The sequence below is a fragment of the Helianthus annuus genome, chromosome 10 (assembly GCF_002127325.2).
Source record: "Helianthus annuus cultivar XRQ/B chromosome 10, HanXRQr2.0-SUNRISE, whole genome shotgun sequence".
In the NCBI taxonomy this organism is placed as follows: domain Eukaryota; kingdom Viridiplantae; phylum Streptophyta; class Magnoliopsida; order Asterales; family Asteraceae; genus Helianthus; species Helianthus annuus.
This window is the reverse complement of record NC_035442.2, coordinates 56,015,259-56,030,541: the sequence shown is the minus strand read 5'-3', so window position 1 is coordinate 56,030,541 and position 15,283 is coordinate 56,015,259. Positions and strand designations below refer to the sequence as shown.

Genomic DNA, 15,283 nt, shown 5'->3' with positions numbered 1-15,283 from the left:
TTGAAAGATTATGAGAAACCAAAGAATGAACGTGGGATTGAAAAAGCTATTTGTGATTATTCAGAGAGTGACAAATTGAAATTTACAAGTGAGAAAATGATGATCAGTATTCTTCAACAAGCGATTAAAGAAGATATCTTCATTTTGCTCCAACATAATGGTTCAGCTAGGTCTATTTGGGAAGCACTGATTCAGAAATTCAAAGGAAGTGCAGATATGATCAAAAACAAAAAGGCGTTATTGAAGAAATCGTTTGATATGTTTGCAGCCTTTGATCATGAAACAACAAAGCAGACAATTGGTAGATATTGTCATCTGGTATTGGAAATGGGAAGATTGGACATTAAGAAAGATGATGATGAATGGGTTGATAAACTTGCTGAATCACTACCACAGCAGAAGTGGGGAACTTATTTGATGATTTTGAAACACATGAGGAAGTCTCAGGATATGAATTTGGCACAATTTATTCAGAGAATTGAGGAGCATGAGCTGGATATCCAGAAGACGGCTATCATGACAAATCCAAATGCTAAACAGGATGTCAGTCTGTATTACCGAGGGAACAAGTTTGAGGCTACCCCCAGCCAAAGCCCAAAGATTAGTACTGCTTTTAGTGCGGATGGTTCGTCTAGTCCAAATGTTAGCACTACAACTCAAAGTGGTGGATATTCTTCATCATTTTCAAGTTTTAATCCAAATAGCACAACATCAAGTCCTCAACAGCAGAATTCTACAAATCTTCAATGCAATGTGACTTTGAACATTCAGAATGGTCAAAATCTGTCTCCTGAAATGGCTAAGCAACACATGGCATCACTTGTTGCTATGTTGGAATCATATGAGAGTTTGATTGTTGGAAAAATTGGAAATTCGATTCTTACAAAAGAAGATTATGACCAAATTGATGCAGAGGAACTTGAGTTGATGGATGTAAAATGGTGCATGGCCAGTGCTGTTAGAAGAGCTGAAAAATTTCAGCAAATCACCGGCAGAGATGAGTTTCGGGGATTGGCTACTTCTCCGTTAGGTTTTGACAAGTCTAAAGTTACCCGTTTCCATTGCAAAGGAAAAGGACACTTTAAGCGAGAGTGTAAAAACCAAGAAGCAACTGGGAATCAAGATAAGAACAATTATTATCAGAAATCAATTTTTCATCAGATTGAGCAACAACCATCATCATCTCGTGCCATTGACGATGGAAAGAAGAAAGATTTAGTTATCCATTAAGATGATGAAAAAGTTGCCGAGGGTTTTAGTTGGGACAAATACATACCTGGTTCAGCTCTTGTTGCTAGAATTCTGGGTGAAGATGAGGCTAATCAGAAAAGAATCCCAATTTTTCCCGGTCTAGGAAGTGATGTTGATACTGATGATGAGGAAGAATATCTTAACAAATGTAGAAAAAGCTTTGATCCTAACAGCTTTAATTTTTTCTATGCAGATAAAGTTGAGATGCTGAATCAAAAGAAGATTGACAGATTGAAGAGAGAGCTGGAAGCAGCAAAGTTACACGCTGATGAAAAGGCAAAGACAGAAGCTGGAGAAGTAAATGATGAACCAGTTACTAAGAAAGTAATAGAGAAAATTGTTGAAGTGGAGAAAGTGATAGAGAAAATAGTCGAAGTCGAAAAAGTTGTTGAAATAGAAAAAATTGTTGAAGTTGAGAAACTCGTTGAAATTGAAAAGATTGTCGAGGTTGAAAAGATAGTTGAAAAAATGGTTGAAGTTGAAAAACCATGTTTGAAATGTTCAGAATCTTGCAAAGCTTGTGAGGAGAAAGACAAGAAGATTGATGAATTAGAGAAGATAAAAGAAGATTTACTGTCTGATGTGAAGTATGTGAAAGAGTCACACAATGTACTGAATAGAACAATTGATGGTCTGAAAAAGACGAATACAGAAATTGAAAAAGCAATGGAAAAGATGAGCGCAACATTAATGACAAGACAGAGCGTCATAAATGAGTATATTGAAGACTGTGCTAAGCTGAAGCAGGAGTTGGAACTTGAGAAGATTGAGAGTGAAAGGATCAAACGATTACTGTTGAGTTATACAACATGTGATTATTTGATTGATTGTGTTTATCCTACTGTTGCAGGTCTTGAAGCTTTCAAGAAGGAAAAGACTGAAGATACTGATACTGCTAAGAAACCAAGTGTCAAGTGTAACAGATGTCCGCCCCCAATCTTTGAAAGTTATTCTCACAGAAATCGAAATGAGGAACGTGTTAATAAGGCACTCAACATCAAGTTAAAGTCTGAAATCATTGATGAATTACCAGACAATATTGATGTTACATTCACAACGTCTGACACTGATCATGAGTCTGAGTTAGTAAAGAAAGTTGTCGATCAGGTGTTGGATATGGATGAAGGGTCAAAGTCGGAGTCTAAGTCAGATAGTTCGAGTTCGTCTGAGAAGAGTCCGAGTTCACCGGTTAAAAGGGTTTACAATAAGGAATTTTTACTATCAAAATCTAATTTGAATGATGAATCAATCAAAGTGGCTTATATTTTGAATGATTCAGACAAATTATATTCTGATAATGAATTTCCAATAAGAAGTGTTAAAACAGAAATGATTAAACAGGTTTTCAAATTAACAGAAATTAACATTTCTGAAATAAAAGATTTAACTCTTGAGAGAAAACCTAACAAATACACTTCTTCAAGAATTCAACAAAGAGTAAACAGGAAAATGGGTTACGGTTGTGGTTATGGTTTTCAAAAGAAACCAAACCATAATGGTAACTTCAAAAAGAAAGGTCTTGGTTTCATTTCTTCAGAAAATTATAAAAATCAGAAAACTTGTAAACCAAATACAAAATTTGTTGTAGGTGGAAGTTCAGAGGATGAACATAAGAAACCTTTCTGGAAACAGTCAAACCAGGAGTTTCTTGCTGAAGTGAAGAAGAATGTGAAAAAGTTTGCTCAAAGAGTTAATAGAAGAACCTGTTTCAAATGCCAAGAAGTTGGACACATAGCTTGGAATTGTCCCAAGTCCAACTACAAAGAACAGGGAGTTTCTTCTAACTTTGATTCGAGAAGAAAATTTGTTGATAAGACAGAACTATCTTTGAAAAATGATAAAATGTTTGAAAATTCTAGTTCTGAAAAGGGTGAAAGTTCAAAACGATTTTACAAAAGAAAAGGTGATTTGAATAAGCAAAAATGGGTGGTTAAATCTGAGAGAAATCTGACAATGAATCTGATTCCATAAAATCAGAGGAGTCTTTGGTTGAGAAAAAGATTGTGGATTCCGTTCCAGAAGTGAACAATGAGAATTTTCCTCCATTGTCAAAGGAAATTTTGAAGTCAAAAGTTGGAAAGGTTAAGATCTCAAATCAATTCTTCACTGGTAAGGGAGAATTTGATGTTGAAAAGGCTTTCAACGGGAAAGTCAAACATATTTTCGGGAAGATGGTTGATAGGAAGGTAAAGGGTGCAAAAGAGTTTTACAAATCAAAATGTTGGTGGGATAGATGTGTACCAAAATCACCAAAGGCTGGTCAGGCTTGGGTGGACATAATGTTTGATTAAACACCTGACTTGCCGGAGCTCCCAAGTTGGTAATCGTGGAGCATGAATCGGCATCATTCTTTGTATATGTTTGGTTGGTAATCTTACAAGTGGTATAGAGGTTTATTCTGTCAAAGTGATTAATCAAGGTCATTAATTTGAACTTGATGCAATCCTCATTCAAGTGATTAAAAACAAAGTGATGTGATGACCCCGATCCTACATGTGATAAAATCAACAAAACTAATTTTCCGGAAAAACCATTTTGATTAAAACAAACTTAAGTGTTTTGAAATCACAATGGGAAAATAGTTTGTTGTGAGGGGGAGTTCTGATTGTTTATGCTAAGAGGATGGCGATCTGAAATGATTTGATATCAGTTGTCGCATTGCTTGTACAGTTTGTTTTCAAGTTTTCTTTAAATGTGTTTGCATTTTAGGGGGAGTAAAAATTTCAGAAAATCCAAAAACATTAGAAAATTTGAAAAAGACAAAAACATGATAGAATCAAAAACGAGTTTTGTTGTGAAAAGAGGAAATGATAGTACATCAGTGGACTATCACAACATGCTAAAGAAATGGAAAGTTAAAAATGTGATAAACAATCTCACTGTGGATATGCCAGTAGGTTTTTACACATTTAGTAGATTGTCTCGAGATATAAACCTAAATTCAAACTTGCTTAATTCGTGGGTAACATCTCTCAGATATATGGGTAACCCCTGAAATCTTGTTTGAAGGATCCCTCTTTCTGAGATACTAGGTCTTTATGCTTAGTGATATCTGGGGTATTATCCCGGGACTTCTGATAATGCGGAAGCAATGGCCTAGTCCCCGGAGAATACTTTTCGCTTGCTTGAAATATAGCCCACCCTCAGCATAAAAAATCATAAAACATTGCAAAATGCAAATCATGTGCTGTTGTAAAAAAGATCCTCTAAAGGGGACCACCAAAAGTCGAGCCGTCATCTCTCTGCTGAACGGAAGTTCTGACCTGAGCTCTCACGGTTTCGCATCTAACCCCTTACAGATATCATCTAGGTATACTCACCTGTAAGACTGAATATTGGGATCTGGATACGGGAGTATATTAAAGAGGTGGGACACTTGGATAAGTTTAAGTGCTTAAAACATTAATATCATATCTCGAAACAGTTGAACTTTGTGTGAAAATTTAAGTGGACCACTATACTGACAATCTAAGTGAATCGTTTAGAACTTAAAATGTTTAAAGCTTAACGGTGTTGGTGATTTGTCTCATAAACTGATATGATCCTCTTACACAAACTCACAAAAATATTGTATCTAAATATTTCTTTACTGCATTTCATTTCTGTTATATAAAAAATCCAAAAAGATTTTAGGTGTGTTTTAGCATAAATTCTTGAAAATACAAAAAGATTTTAGACAACTGATGCTAGAAAGCTGATTTTCAAAATCCCGAGTGCTAAACATGACGAACAGGTTTGGGAGTGTGTGTTTTGGAAAGAAAATGATATTCATACAAGTGGTTCATCAGTGACTTACACAGTAAATCATTATTGATTGATTCTTGAAAAATGATGTGTTAAATTTGTGTCTATAAGTGGTTAGCAGGGTTTCTATTTTTGTTATATCTTATTTTTATGAAAATTTATGTTTTGGGTAGAGGATTTGCAGGAGAGCCTGGTTGCGATGCTTGAACCTGAAAATAGCTAGACTACGATCCCAGCACAAGTTGAGGGGGAGTCGAAATGACAAAGAGCCAGGTTCTGATCCTGAGATTGCTGATGCTGATGAACTTAAGGAATCAAGAGATTTGATCAAGAGAATCAGAGTGTGATAAGAGCCAGATAGAGTTTCTGGAAGCCCGTAGACTGATAAAGACTGAAGACATTGAAGACTCGACACTTAAGACTCGTCAACATCCGAGGGGGAGTCTGTTGGTCCATACGTCTGTCGACTTCGTCTTGTATCGAGTCTAGTATTAGAATTGTTAGATCAGTGCACGTTGTACAAAAAAATAGGAGTTTTTTAGGGTGAAATTGATCTAATTCCGCTTGAGTGGGTGATTCCGCTTGAAAATGACATATGACACTTTCAAGCGAAATCAGAACATTAGTGATTTCGCTTGAAATGATCACATGTCACTTTCAAGCGAAATCACATCCCCTATATATATCAACCCAAGCGAAATCAGTAGTATCTTCCTTGTTTCCGGTACCGAACTGCTGCCGACGCGTCGTTTGATCTGTAAAGCTGTGATATTAATAAAACAAGACGTTTAATAGTGAAACAAGCTGTTTTCATAGTATGTTTCTTAGTTTCCGCCTCTGAAACAGACAAGAGCTCTTCTGATTGACTCGTTCGGGTCACAAATCGATCCTACAGATCGGCCGTAAGTGGGGAGGAGGGAGAGAAGAAGGTGAATGTGGTGTGAAGATATGAGAGCTTGTGATATTATATAGTACTTCCAAGATCTAAATCAAATCTTCAAGATCACATAATATCTAAGTGTATCCAAGGGAAATCAAAGTGAATCCAAGAAAGATTAAAAGGAATTTTGTAGGATATTGTCAAGATTGTGGTGGGGCCACACCTTTGCAACCGTAAACAATATGGGGGGGGGTGTAAAGTGAAACTTCCAATCTCTAATTATAATAATAAGTTAAGTTTCAAGTATAAAGTTTAAGGATTTAATGTGTTATTGTGGTATAAGGGGTGTTATGATGTTCGGGGACCATAACTAGCTCAGAAATAAATAAACAATGCTTCTAGTAATATTTTTGATGTTCCGGGTAATGACCGGTTGTTCGGTTAGATACCGGTTCGTTAAATTGCTAAATTGCACCGTTTAGTGTCCTTTAAGTATCCTTTTGTGCCCCTTTCAATTCCCGACACTTAGGAAAGTATTCAGGACCATTTAGTCATGTTTTTGCATGGTAAAATCTTGTTATTTTGCTGAATTTTGCTGAAATGTATAAAATTCAGCATTTAAAGTGTATTTCGGGTGCCTATCAGTGCGTATTTTAGCTTCCGGAAAGTCTATATGTTAACCCTTGTATGTACTCTTGGGTTTTAATGTATTCTTGACGTTGGACCTACACCTAGGCCCCAATTCTTTGTCTGACTGCTTTCTGCAGATTTGTTGACACAATGTGTCTTACCAGTGAGTTTACTAGTATTTCTGACGCAACGCTATTCATTAATACATAAAGCAATATTTTGTAGTATAAAAAGGTGCATGAATTCACTTGTATAGTATGTAATCAGACAGTGTTGACATTTAAGCACATAATTGCAGCCATTAAATAATGGGATTTTTACATATTTCCCCCTCCTAAGCCTCCTTATTACATATTTCCCCAATTACATTATTATTATTATTATTATTATTATTATTATTATTATTATTATTATTACATTCGTTATAAGAAGGCATGGTGGGCGATCACCGGAAAACTATTCCGGTCAACATACAAAGAAGACTGACGAAGTTTTATGTATCAAACCTTCCTGACAGATGTAGTGGGAATGACTTAGCCGGGGTTGTTCGTAGGCATGCGGAGATTTATGATATCTACATAGCAAGGAAGAGGGATAAGAAGGGGAACCGGTTCGGATTCGTTTCGTTGCTGGACGTTAAGAATACGGGGGAGTTGGGAAGATCGCTGTCTGAAATTAGACTTGGAGACTACAAGCTTAGTTTCAATGTAGCGAGATTCACACTGGAGGACGGGGAAATTAACGAAAGAAAACCAGCGAGACCAATGCCGAAGACTGTGAACGAGGGGGGTAGTTTTAATGCAGGAGTAAGGGAAGGAAGTAGAACTCAAGTGACTGGAATAAGGTCTTTTAAGGATGTGATGTTGGGAAGAAGTATAGAGACTAAGGAGGAAAAGAGGGTTTTAATTCAAGATGATTTTAAGGTGAACGAACATGGTATTGGCAAGGCGGTGATAGTGGTAATGAAGGACTTCAACACATTGAAGGAAGCAGGAAGCACGATTAGAGGTATGATGGCAGGAGCAGGTGTAGTACAATATGTGGGGGGAAGGTTCATTATGGTATCATTTAACAGTGGAGAGCAGGCGGAGCAGTTTTATGTATTGGCAAAAGAGAAGGGGGATTTGTTTCAGTCGGTTGAAAAGTGGACCGGACAAACTCTTCCGTTTGAGAGACTGGCATGGTTAAGGATACAAGGCATCCCACTCCACCTTTTGGAAAACGAGGTTATCAATAGAATTGGGGAAAGGTTTGGTAAGGTGATACAGGGTGGGCAGCACGATAATTGGGATTCTGATCTATCTTATGATTATGTCGGAGTCTTGGTGACAGAAGGGAAGAGGGTGCAAGAGGAAGTCATAATTCAGTGGAAGGGTAGAAGATATCGGGTATGGGTGGAGGAACAAATCGGAGATTGGGAGCCGGAGTTCATGGAGAAAGACAGGAGGGAGAGGGCAATTCAGAATAAAGATCTTCAGCCACCGGAAAACGAACAGCAGGATGATCGGAATTCTCACAGTGTGGCCGGAAATCTGTTCGCTAATTCCCCGACTAAATTTCCGGAAAGAATAGTAAATTTGGAAACGATAGAGAAGGATCTTTCTCAAAACTTTGGTGATTGTGAAGTTTCCAATAATAGGGGAGATTCTGGGGGGGTGGTTAATGGAAACGAGTTGAATTTTAAGGAAGTATTTTTGGGAAGACATTATGGGGAAAGAGAGGGGGGCCCCACAGTTTGCAAAAATAGGCTTTCTAATAATAATCGAGGAGCTGGTCGGGTGGGCCATACACAGGGTAAGTGGATATCTGTGGATTCTAGGCCCAAATCTAGAAAAAGACCAAGGCTGGATGTAGACCCAAATGGATTAGACCCATTTGGGCTTAATGCTCTTTTGGGGCTTGACAAGGGACAACAGTGGGAGCAAGATTGGAGTGAAGAAACAGTTAACAGTAAAGGGATTGGTAAAGCAGATATTCCAACCCAGAATGTAATGGAGTCGGAGAATAAGTTTGGCGACGGTGTCCTAGAGGCGGAAGAGCAGGAAGTCAATCTGGAATCGGAAGTTATTGGTGACGCCGATTTTCAATCGCAGAACCAACAGGAAGTCCGACCGGTGAACGTGGAGGTAAACAAGGAAATCACGGAGGAGGCTAATGATGTCACGGAAGAGGTAGACAGAACAATCAGGTTAGGGGCGGCCGTTGGTGCAAATTTGGAGGAATTTAGGAATTTTGTGGCTCGGACGGTGGAGGAAGAGGGTGTACAAAAAGGTAAGATATGAATGTTATGTCAATTAACGTTAGGGGCTTGGGGGATCAGGGGAAAAAAAGGTGGGTTAAGGAGTTGCGGGAAAAGAATGGGGTTGATTTTTTGGCGCTTCAGGAAACAAAGATTACTGATTCAGTGAATTTTAATAGTAGCCTTTGTTGGGGGAGGGGGGTTGTTGATTTTGTTTTGGTTGAAGCTATGGGTAGATCAGGAGGCATCATCAGTATGTGGAATACTAAGATTTTTAAAAAGAATGCTGTAGTTCAAGACCCTAATTTTGTTTTGATTTCGGGGTACATGGTCGAAGATGGGGCTCTGATGAATTTGTTAAACGTATATGCCCCTCAATCTGTAGTTGCTAAAAGGGATCTATGGGAGAGACTAAAAGATATTATCAATAATTACCAAGGCATGTGGGTTGTGGTGGGAGACTTCAATACTGTGCGGAATGCAGACGAAAGGAAAAATTCAGCATTCAATCAGACGAGTGCATCGGATTTTAATTCATTCATTGATGAGTCAGATCTACATGAATACGATATGAGGGGGAATAGGTTTACGTACAGGGCTGAAAATAAAGGGTCTTTTAAGCTCAGCAAGATCGATAGGATGTTGGTGTGTCAGAATTTTTTCAACAAATGGCCGCGTGCGTGTCTGAGAGCTCTCCCGAGAGAGCTTTCGGATCATACTCCATTATTACTAACGCTGGTGGATGCTAATTTTGGGTATAAACCATTCAGATGGTTCAATTCTTGGCTGTACAGAGAAGGTTGTAAGGAGGTGGTGCTAAAGGCGATCAAAGAATGTTCAGTTAAGGGGCGGCCTGATATCGTGATAACCAGTAAGTTGAAAAGTGTTAGGGTAGCTATTAGAACATGGTGGGAGGAGGAAGTTCAGAAAGAAAGGAACGTGATTGAAGGCTATAAATCTGATCTTCATGATTTAGAATTAATTATGGAGGATAGGGAGCTCCAGGAAGAGGAGGTGTGGGTGTGGGAGGAATGTAAGAAGGGTATTGAGCAGTTGAATCAATGGAAAAGTAGGGATTTGCAAGAGAAAGCTCGAGTTAGATGGGCCTCAAAGGGTGATGATAATTCTGCTTATTTCCATAGGGTGATGAATGGGAGGAAAGCGGCAAACGACATCCCAGGTCTTAATATTGATGGTCAATGGATTTCAAAGCCTGCTTTAGTCAAGAGAGAAGTGTTCAAGTTTTTTAGAAGGCAATTCTCAGAAGAGTATATGTTTCGGCCACCTTTATTTTGTGATAATTTTACTTTAGTTTCAGATGAGGAAGCTAGTTTGCTGGTGCGGCCGTTTACAAAAGAAGAAATAAGGAAGGCGGTGTTCAGTTGCGGGTCGGATAGAGCGCCGGGTCCGGACGGCTTCAATTTCAGGTTTATAAAGTATTTTTGGAATGAATTGGAAAATGATTTTTTCACGATGTTCAGCACTTTTTACGAAAACGGAGAGATTAGTAGAGGTTGTAGTACCTCGTTCATAACGCTTATTCCAAAGTCTAATTCTCCAATCGGGTTGAAAGATTACAGGCCTATCACGTTAATTGGAGTAATCAGTAAAGTTATCTCAAAAGTGTTGGCGGATAGGGTGAAGCAGACGATGGGAAGAATAATATCTGAAACTCAGACGGCTTTTCTCAAGGATAGGTTCATCTTGGATGGTCCTTTTATTATAAACGAATTGTATGGATGGATAAAAAAGACAGGAAGGAAAGGTTTCTTATTAAAAATTGATTTCGAAAAAGCGTACGATAATGTGAACTGGGAATTCCTGCTATCTACTTTAGATCAGATGGGGTTTCCTAGTAAATGGTGTATTTGGGTGAAAGGAATTCTTCATTCGGCTAGATCGTCTGTGCTGGTAAATGGGTCGCCCACATATGATTTTCAATGTCAAAAGGGGGTTAGGCAGGGAGACCCTCTCTCTCCGTTTCTCTTTCTAATTGCCATGGAGGCTTTCTCTTGTATTCTAAGAAAGGCTTGTGATCTGGGAGAGTTTAAGGATTTGCGGGTGTTTGGCGGGGGTACTACCTTTTCGCATCTTCTTTACGCGGACGATGCTTTGATTTTGGGGGAATGGTCTAGAGAAAATATTCTGAAAACGGCTCGGTTGCTTAGAATCTTTCATATTTGTTCGGGTTTGAAAATTAATTTGAAGAAATCTTATTTGTTCGGGATTGGAGTTAGTAAGGAAGAAGCTTTAGATATGGCCGAGATCTTGGGATGTCGTATGGGAGATTTTCCTTTTGATTATTTGGGGGTGAAAGTGGGGGCGAACATGAATAGATGCTGCCATTGGGATTCGGTCATAGACACCATCAAAAGACGCTTAGCCTCTTGGAAGGCCAAAACGTTGTCTATGGGCGGGAGACTCACTCTAATTAAATCTGTTTTGGCTAGTCTCCCGGTGTATTATTTATCGATTTATAAGGCCCCGGTTACAATTACAGATCATATTGAAAAACTAATGAGGAATTTTTTGTGGGCCGGGTCGGGGGAAGATAAAAAGATGAGTTGGGTGGCTTGGGATACGGTGACGAAGGCTAAGAAAAATGGCGGTTTAGGGATCACGAAGGTTAGAGATGTGAACTATGCTCTTTTAGCCAAATGGATTTGGAGATTCAAGCATCAACCGGAGAGTATTTGGAGGAAAATTGTGGAGACGGTGCATGGGGGGAAAGGTCGTTGGTTAGATTATCCGTCTAATCGTCGGTTTAGAGGATGCTGGTACACTTTAGTTAGTGAGATGGGAAAGAAAACATTTAACGGCAAGAATTTTAATAGCATGCTTTCGGCTAAGGTGGGAAATGGTTTGACAGTGAAGTTTTGGGCTGATCGCTGGGTCGGTTTGACTGTGTTAAAGGATCGATGGCCAAGGCTTTTTGCATTGGAACGGAAAAAACATTGTTTAGTGGCGGAGAGGTTCGCGTGGGATAGTGGTAGATGGAGGCTTGTCCCGGACTGGAAACGAAGGTTGTCTACTGTAGAAGAACTCTCGGAGCTACAAGACGTAGAGTTTCTTCTAAATAATATCACTCTTTCAACTTATCGAGATAGATGGTATTGGGGTGATAATGATAATGAGCCAATGTCAGTTGCTAAAGTCAAAGATTGGATTAGGGAAGTGGCGGAAGTCCGGCGCGATCATGACATGCGATGGGAGTCTTGGATCCCTGTTAAGGTGAACCTTTTTATATGGAGATCGGAAATGGATCGTATTCCGACGAAGGATGCGTTGAGTAAGAGACAAATATATGTGCATGATGGTTTGTGCCCGATGTGCGATGCGGCTGACGAAACAGTGATGCATTTATTCACCGGCTGCCCTTTTGCTCATGGCGTATGGTCGGCAGTGGGAAGTTGGTGCAGGGTGATGACTATAATGGTGTTCGACTTCAACGATCTGTTGGGTTTGCACAAGCAGGTTGGTAATAAATGGGCACAGAGAATCATAAGAGGTATTGTATATACTTCCTGTTGGGTTATTTGGAACATGAGAAATGCCAAGGTGTTCAATAGTGTCACTCCTAAGGTAATTGAGGCGGTGGCTTTGATCAAATCGCGGTCGTTCTTATGGTTAAAAAATAGGTCCAAGTTTGGTAGTCTTGAGTGGAAAGATTGGGCCTGTAATCCTTTATATATGATGTAAGTTGTTTTTCTGTGGCGGCCCTCGTTTTGAGGCCTGCCCGTGCTTTTTAATGAAGTTCACAGTTCAAAAAAAAAATAAAATCAATTACATATTTCCCCTTTTTTGAGAAATTACCTAACTATCCTCAATTACTCCTGCGTATAATGTAAATCTCATTCGTATAATCAGTTCATCTTCCAAACCCTGCACGCGACCTTTCTTCTCCCCCCCACCAAAGCGACGTCTTCAACTATCAGGTATGTATCTGTTCATCGAAAAAACGATGATGTATTTTACAATCGATTATGCTTGTTAGTTTTTTTTCTTCATCTATTTTATTCTTGATTCTATTCTACGACCATACTTGTGATAAGACATACCCATGTGCAAATCACTAGAGTTTTTATTGATGGCTGCTTTGAATGCAGACCATGTGGATTGACTTTGTTTGTTATGCTTTTTTTTTTTTTTTTTTTTTGAACGGCAAAAAAGGGTGAAAAAGATACTATTAAAAAATCTGTTTGATAGTAATTAAAAAATTATTTGTTATGCTAATGGACAAGAATGTGAAATTGTTTGTTATGCGTTTGGTTCTTGGATGCCAGTTAAAAAATTGTTTGTTATGCTATTAAAAAATTCACAGTCAATTTAAAGTCATATTGTAGGGACTCTTTAACTGGTATGTGTTCTTGTATATGAATCAGGTGTTTTTTTATGGAAGATGATATGGATGATATGGAAAATAATTCATTTACACCAACTTGGGAGAATGGGACAGAATCACCAATATTGCTTGAGAATGTTGTTGGCCAAGGATCAACTAAGTACAAGATAAAATTAAAATACGGAGGTTACTTTCGGTTAGCTAAGAACTCATACAAAAAACGTTATTGTTTTGGCTTTCAAAAATGTCTTAACATTGACACTTGCATATACGACTTTGATGATTTGAATGAAGAGGTTGCCACTCATTATCCTCCGGATCCGGAGCTATCCTTTTCAATTTTTTATATCGACAAATACGCTACTAAGCAAAAATTTGTGAAGGTTGATTCGAATGACAACTTTAAATTGATGCTTAGTATGTACGAAGTTGAGAAAGAATTAACCATTTATGTGACGATGAATAATAATGTCGAGCCAAGCTCAGTGCAAGAAAGGTAAATTTTGGTTTACATACATTTTAAATATGTTTAGATACATTTTAAACATGTTTTTTTTATAGGGAATCAGATGATGCTCATGATGAAGAAGATGAGGAGGATGAATCAGTAACTTTTAGTACAGATGATGAAGTTGGGCGTGCAAGTTCCGAACCGGTAACTGTTAGCAGCAAGAATGGAACTATTAAAGTTAACTCCACGTTTGAAAATGTGGTAGAGTTTAGAAGAGCGTTGTCCCATTATGCAATCATGAATGAATTTGCATACTTTAGTGAGAAAAGTGAACCTACACGGGTCACAGCAAGGTGTAGTGACTTACAATGCAAATGGAGGATACATGCTTCTGTTATGCAAGACGGAATTTCATTTGAAGTAAGTGTATTGATTTAACTAATTTTAAATTAGAATCTAGTAATATTTTTTTAATAAAATGTACGTTTTATTAAAATTCTATAGGTTAAGAAATTGGTCGAACCACATTCTTGTACTAGAAGCAACAAAGGTGCTAATAAGGTGGCAACACAAGGATGGGTTGCAAGTGTGGTTAGAGATAAGTTGAAGTGCCATGGGGATGTCTCAATTAAAGAACTCCACAAGTGGGTTAAGATAAATTTCAATGTTGATCTACCCTACATGAAAATCTTTCGAGGTAAAGAACAAGCTTATAGTGATTTGTACGGGAATTGGGAAGACTCATTCATAAAGACGAATGCTTTTAAAGAGGAACTATTAAGGCGAAACCCGGGAAGCGTTGTCGAAGTTGACATTGAGACTAAAGGTAATAAGAAACTATTTTTACGCTTTTTTGTTTCACTACTAGCTTGTTGGAAGGGGTTTCTTGTTGGTTGTCGTCCCTATATTTCTCTAGATGCATGCCATCTAAAAGGCAAGTTTAATGGGGTACTAGTCGCTGCTAATAGTGTTGATGGTAACAATTCTATTTTTCCGGTGGCTTATGGTGTACTTGAATCTGAAAACAAGAACTCATGGATATGGTTTCTTGAGTTACTTAAGAAAGCAATCGGTACACCTAATGGACTAGTTATATCATCAGATATGCATGGAATTTATGTTTTTTGAACGGAATTTATGTTTTTTGAACGGAAATTATTTTTGAACGGAATCTAGTTACAGTTTGTAATTTTTGGTTTTAGTCAACTTTGGATTTGATTACTATATGGACATGACATGGCAGGCACTCAGGCAAATAGGTTGCCAAACACGCACATGTACTGTGCATGTACATGCACATATAGATTTATAGTTTTACCTATTATTTTAATGTTTTGATAACTATTTTGGATGGATATTGTGCCATTTAACATACAATTCCTACATACAGACCATGTTTTAGAAATGTGCATAATATGAAGATAAAAAAGACCTAAAATTAGTCATGATTTTAATAATAAAGTTATATAAATTGGGTAAATATGTAATTGATTTTACATATCAGAATGGGGAAATATGTAAATATTCATTTACTAGTTCATTAAGGGTAAAATTGTCATAAATAAGAGTCATTTTAATGAAAAGGGGAAATATGTAATATATATCAGTTAGGGAGGGGAAATATGTAATTGATTTTATGGTTTGGGTAAATATGTAATAAAGCAGCTTAGGAGGGGGAAATATGTAAAAAACCCTTAACTAATAATTAAAGTGTACAGAAATTACCGGTTGGGTGCCAGTTGTCAC

At 38.0% G+C, this 15,283-nt stretch overlaps 1 protein-coding gene across 1 annotated transcript; it reads left to right on the top strand.

Moving 5' to 3' along the window:
• The first annotated feature begins 12,532 nt into the window (after window positions 1–12,532).
• LOC110885561 lies at window positions 12,533–15,208 on the top strand. Its single transcript, XM_022133263.2, has 4 exons — window positions 12,533–12,679; window positions 13,127–13,582; window positions 13,648–13,957; window positions 14,042–15,208. Exons 2-4 carry the CDS (start codon window positions 13,137–13,139, stop codon window positions 14,663–14,665), a joined length of 1,380 nt encoding a protein of 459 aa, XP_021988955.1. The 5' UTR covers window positions 12,533–12,679; window positions 13,127–13,136; the 3' UTR covers window positions 14,666–15,208.
• Window positions 15,209–15,283: the final 75 nt, after the last annotated feature.

What these genes read in the sequence shown, in the direction of transcription:
- LOC110885561 (XM_022133263.2), top strand. Translation starts at nt 13,137, where the DNA reads ATGGAAGATGATATGGATGATATGGAAAATAATTCATTTACACCAACT. An exon ending in CCAAGCTCAGTGCAAGAAAG is followed by an intron (nt 13,583 to 13,647) that starts GTAAATTTTGGT and finishes TTTTTTTTATAG; the next exon opens with GGAATCAGATGATGCTCATG. An exon ending in AAGACGGAATTTCATTTGAA is followed by an intron (nt 13,958 to 14,041) that starts GTAAGTGTATTG and finishes AAAATTCTATAG; the next exon opens with GTTAAGAAATTGGTCGAACC.